General features: G+C 39.4%; 1 protein-coding gene across 9 annotated transcripts in view; it reads right to left on the bottom strand.

Moving 5' to 3' along the window:
* Positions 1–395: 395 nt before the first annotated feature.
* LOC139462332 (nucleosome assembly protein 1-like 1) overlaps positions 396–6,000 on the bottom strand; it is a 42,380-nt gene continuing 36,775 nt past the window's right edge. For all 9 annotated transcript variants that reach the window (XM_071243976.1, XM_071243975.1, XM_071243978.1 and 6 more), the window contains one exon: positions 396–2,434. Coding sequence is in view for 4 of the 9 variants with exons in the window: in XM_071243974.1 (XP_071100075.1) it covers positions 2,396–2,434 (39 nt within the window). In the remaining 5 variants the exon portion in view is untranslated. The remainder of the gene's footprint in view (positions 2,435–6,000) is intronic.

Raw genomic sequence — 6,000 nt, 5'->3', positions numbered from 1 at the left:
TCATCAGAGGAACGCATACATATAACCAAAGCAGTCATGAGATGAGCTCTCACAAACATCACACAACAAAACAAAGAGTTTATAGTTTTCAAAATAAAATGTCACCCATCATGCCATTCCCTCACTTGAACACTTTCATTTTATACCTAGTACTTAGTGTTAAGAAGTCCTAAAAGAACCTGTAATGAACAAAATGCTTTAACAAATGAGAATTAAAATTGAACACTGGTTCCCCTCTTCCAGTAAATAGAAAAATAAATTTCCTGAACCTGAATTCACTAACAGAACACTTTCTAAATTTCAAGACTTGTTTCAGAATGTGTGGAGCTGTGTGAATATTTTAAATAATAAAATCATAAAGTTAGGCAAAAGCTGTACAAACACACAACATGAAAAAATGCCCACAATTTAATGCACAAATATGATTAATAATTCCACCAACATCATCAAATACAAAGAAAATTTATAACATGATCCTGTGACAGCTTATCCACCTTTGACGTATGAAAGATACACAGCATATCATTCCTTCATTCTGCACCATTAATTCCATGCATAGAAAGTTTATCTCTTTGAAAGTTGAAAATGTAATGGTCCACATCTTGTGCTTGACGAGACTTGAGAATCTAGAACAGCTGTTTTGAAGCCATCTCAGAGGAATCGCCAATTGGTATATTTCAATTAAGGGCCGGTTTAGCTTAGGGTGTACTTAAATTCCAAAATGAAATGTGAAAAAAATGTCCAAGCTCTGTATCAAATGTGTATTCAAATCCACAAATCCTCAAGGGAACAATCTGATCATAAAAGGGATTAAGTTAGCTCTCAACCCCAGCCATGTTCAATGGCTAACTGAAACTTAGTTGTGGGTATTTTCTGAGTCAGCCAACCACTTATTTGTGATAGTAGGCTTGCTGGGTGAATTTGTAGACCGACTACTGGTGTGACAGTAGAATTTTATTTACATCATCTCACATCACCAAGGTCAAATATAATTCAATATGGGTTTCAAAGTCCCAACATTTCCATTCCACCGTAGCCATTCAAAAGCTACAAAGTAACCAGCTATCACTGTCTGTTCTCCTGCATTTGATTGATATTTATAACTGCATCAGCTCATGACAGATCACATTCTGACTTCTAAACAATACCTCCTTCAATGATTTGAAGAAGTCTGTCACTATAATATCATTCTCAGGTTGCTAGCATCTCAAATGAAAGATCAAAACAATCCTGAAATTTTAGCACGTTTACCTTGCATTCATCGTGTTCATTCGTTACAAAAATATGCTCTGAAGTAAATACTAAATACTTGTGAAAATAAGAGGCGTTTATTTCATTTTCACATTAAAAACTGCGACATGAAAAAGCTGTATTAGAAGTGTAGAATTCACAAATAATTGCTGAAGTCTTTAAGTACAGGCCTAGGTTCCAGAAAGCCTGTGCAGCATTTCGAACTGTTGAGTTCTAATACATCAACAGATCTATAACAGTTGCTGCTCAAGCTTGCTTGCTAACTGGACCTGGCACAGGGCATTTACCAACAAGTTTGATCTCACTTTGCCAACATTTAACACCAAACAGTAACTAGTACATCAAAATTTCAACTTTGACAAGGAGAAGAGATTTGGGACTTCTGAGCAATTAACATGAATTCTAAACTAGAATTTCAGAAACGTCCAAACAGAGAAGTTCAACAGAAGTGGTGTTATCAATGATAGAAGAAACAGATAAATGCAAAAGCTGCGACACAACCGACAGCATAACCATGGAAACCAGTCGACGTTGACTCTGGTCCTTTAATGAGCAGTAAAGTAGTCAATCCTTCGAAAAGTCCATTTACAGTGGAAGATTCCAAAAAATATGTTGTCCATGATATAGTATGCACACATTCAATGCACCTCCGTGAATGTCCTGACTGAAACTCGAAGCATGCACAAGGTCCATTCCATTCTGAACAAAGGGTGTTCAGTGAGGCAACCAGTATTCATGTTCTGTCTGAAGTGGACTCTTCCATCCAGACTAGGATCCCATGTTTTCAAGTCAAAGCAACCTAAATATATCTTGTGAACATCACATTTTTGTCGTAAGCCTACAAAATTGGAATACTGGCATGAGAGGACTTACTAGTTGCATATTATCAATATCAGATAAATTAAGACATATATTTATTCCTACAATTCTTTCCCCATAAGGATCACATTTACAGATTGGATTAGCTTTTATCACCCTCAGTTCATCTAGGCGTAAACAGTTGAAACCTGCAAAAGCCACACAAGGGTTCTAGAAAAGCTTGATATTCACAGAATTTGAGGTAAATTTGACTGAAATGTTGGACCAGCAGAAGACACATGTGCTTCAGAGAAATGTTGTTGCAGATACGTCCATGATGACCTGGTTATTGCTGCTTGCACTCAGCCGGTTTGCCTCCTTCACCCTGAAATGTAGAACAACAGTGATTAAGTAGGTCAAGGTCAAGAGGGTAAAGTAACTGATAAATTGGGTCATGCAATGGATAAAGTCCCTCAAGTACCTGATAAAGTGGGTCGTGAAACTGATAAAGTGGGCCATGCAACAGATTAAATGGGTCAAACATCAGATAATGTTGGCAAACCAAATGTGACGAAGAAGGACAAATTACCCAAACATAGGTCAAATAGCCAAATAAGTAGGACAAGAAGCCTAAAATAATCATGGCAGCCAGACATTATCAATGTTATGGAACCCGTGAACATGGGAATAGTGCTGACTACCCAAAGCAGGGGTTCATCTAGAGCTGCTCAGAAGCTGATATTCAGACCTGAATCTGCAGCAATTGTCTGTAAAAGTACCTAAATTGGAATTATACATTTTCCAATAAATGTTTACATAGTTATAACTAATGACAGGCTTTGTAGAAGCAACTTGCCTAAAACCTCACTGATAACAGCACCAATAATGAGGAAGAAGCTTAAATGCTTAGTTTAACAACATTGCTCTGAATGCAATGTTAAAATACCTCACAATTTAGGAAAGTGAAACCTATGACAATAATGATTCCCCCCACCCGAAATTTGCCTGCCGAGGGCACTTTATTTAGAATCCTTGATAAAGCCCTGCAAGGATTACTATCAGGTAACACTCATGATCTACAGATCCTGTCCCAGGCAAGGGATGCAACTCTGCACAACAAGTTGCGTTGACCTAGATCGCATGGTCACCATAGCCGTCTTGTCACTATAGAATGCAGTTGTTTCCTGCAACATACTTAGAACATGTCATACATGTCTGGGGATCTCAACTGACTGACAAATTTCACATCTTAGTCAAGACAAGAATAGGAAAAGTTGGCAAGAAATTAAGTAAAAAAAAACTATTTTCATGTAGAAACATGAACATCAGTGGAAAATTTATTATACCGAATGATTAATGGCAAAAGACTTCCGACAATGAATTAATGTTACTTTAACAATTAATATTATCCTAATCTCACACCTTAGTGATGAAATTTAAGAATCATTCAGGAAGTGAGTTCCTTTTTGATGTTTATTAGCCAAATCAGTATCAGGGAGAAAGCTCAGTGTGAAGCAGGATTGTGATGTTTAAATATATGGTGAGCCCAACAGACATGGGTATGGTGCCTGCAGGATCAAGCAAGGGCCAATGATCATCAGGGCAAATCTTGGATTCAAAGCCATGAAGCAGATCCTGGAAGCTAAGGGGAAGCAACTATGCACAGCATGTTGCAGCATCTTAGACCGAGCTATTTGGGTCCTCTGTGATGGCACATAACACATGGAAAATGCACTCAGGCACATATCAACCAAGGTTCTTATTTACTCCATTGCCATTTCGGTTTCACTATCCAATGGAGGCATCAATTTTGTCAAGAAATAAATGAATTAAGGTTTTCCTTAATATTACAGTTCTCTGTTAATAACACCAGGCACACCAGAGACTGGAAGCATGAACAACGAATCCACACCACCAAGAAATGATAATACTCAACAGACTTGACGATACGATGTGATAATAATAGGTGCATTTGTCAGGGGCTGTTCTCCATCCACTATGAGGTTCCTTAAAGCGGGGGGGGGACACCGGTGGCCCAGTCGTCTAAAGCGCCGCGATTCGCTGTGCAGAGTTGCGTCCCTTGGGCACGCCAGAAACCTATGATTGTGGGTTCGAATCCCGGTTCCCCCCATTATGTTTCTAGGTTTGTCAGCACCATACCCGTGCCCGTGCACGCCACTTTTAACAGTATTCCAGTCATATCACGGTGTGTCAGCTTAATGTGGAAGGAAAGCCTGAAGTGATGCAGGTCTCAGACATTTACCACTTCGGTGAAACCCACAAGCACGGGTATGGTGCTAACAAACCTAGAAACATAATCGGGGCGGACCAGGATTCGAACCCACAATCATAGGTTTCTGGCGTGCCCAAGGGACGCAACTCTGCATAGCGAATCGCTGGCCTTAAACAACTGGGCCACCTGTGGCACCCCCATTCCATGACCTACATTGCTTAACTTCACCTATTTTGTGACCTGTACTCTTGGTGCCTATTCTTTATTCCAGAATCCCCATGGGGCAAAAACTGTATGAAGGGCAGGGACTTACTCAACCGTCGGATTATCCCAGCTATATTGCAGGGGAAATATATACCAAAATATTAGGTTTAACAGTCAGAGATATCTCAAAGTAAAAAACGATTGGGTTTAAAAATTTTTCTCTAGTCAGCAATATTTCCAGTTAACTGATGAAGCAGTGTAGGCAGGGATCCACTCTATCAGGGCCTAGAAACAGTGATCAACTTTACTACCCAAAGGGGAAAGAATCAAAAGCTTGTCACCATCTAAAATAACTGGTACAACCGTATACCTTTTGGAATGTGTACACAGAATTTTGAAGACTATGAAAAGTAAACACATTATGAAACAGAACATTTATGTTAATAACAAGATATCATACAATACTGTCAACAATGCATGTTCATAACAAGGTAACACCACATCCAATCATATACACATAGAAACTAATGATAATATCAACACTGTAAATGGAACAATTTGCTGATAAATTTCAAATATGGAATATACAGTGAGTGGCTGTTTCATCTGTACCACCGTCAGCAATTTCACTGCCTCCTCAGAGAAACCTTTCAACATGTTCAACCAAATTGTTGAAAACTTGATCCATTCGCAATACCTGGGTTTACCATGTATACACACAGTGAGTACCCAATCCCCATAATTCATTTCATTCATTTGTTTGTTGTTAAACGCCGCAGTCAGCAATATTCCAGCTATATGACGGAGGTCTTGAATTTATCAAGTCTGGACCAGACAATCCAGTGATTGATAGTATGAGCAACGATCCTTGCCATTGGGGTACGACGAGACATAATCAACCATGTAACTAAGCCCAACAACCCTATCCACTGAGCCGCCTCTTACGAACAGCATATGTTGATGGGGACCTATTCTAACCAGGAAACCCACACGTTTTGTTTGTTGTATTACGCTGCACTCAGTAGTATTCCAGCTATATGACAGCAGTTTGTGTATAATCGAGTCTGGACCAGACAATCAAGTGATTGACATCATGAGCATCGATCCACACAATTGGGATACGATGACATGCATCAACGAAGTCGGCGAGTCTGACCACCAGATCCCGTTAGTCACCTCTTGTGACAAGCATGGGTTTCTGAAGACCTATTCTAACTAGGATCTTCTCAGGTCCAAAACCCACACGTAACAAGCATGGGGTATTGGATGACTATTCTGCTCCGTGACCCCAAATGTGAACCTGGAATAAGATGCTGAATTGTTGATAATGAATATGAAGTGATACAATGTTGAAGCACTGCTGATGCAAGGTATACTTGGCGGCCATATGCAGAACAACAAACATGCAAACAATATCAGCTTCACAACAGTTGGATGCACGAGACCGAGCCTCAAATATGGAGATTTGAGAAGTTCATTCAACATTTTCAAAACCATTTCACAATCATGCTCCA

The sequence above is a fragment of the Haliotis cracherodii genome, unplaced genomic scaffold (assembly GCF_022045235.1).
Source record: "Haliotis cracherodii isolate W230 unplaced genomic scaffold, xgHalCrac1.p SCAF_15, whole genome shotgun sequence".
NCBI lineage: Eukaryota > Metazoa > Mollusca > Gastropoda > Lepetellida > Haliotidae > Haliotis > Haliotis cracherodii.
Note: the sequence above shows the minus strand (reverse complement) of the source record. Positions and strands in the feature narration are given on the sequence as shown.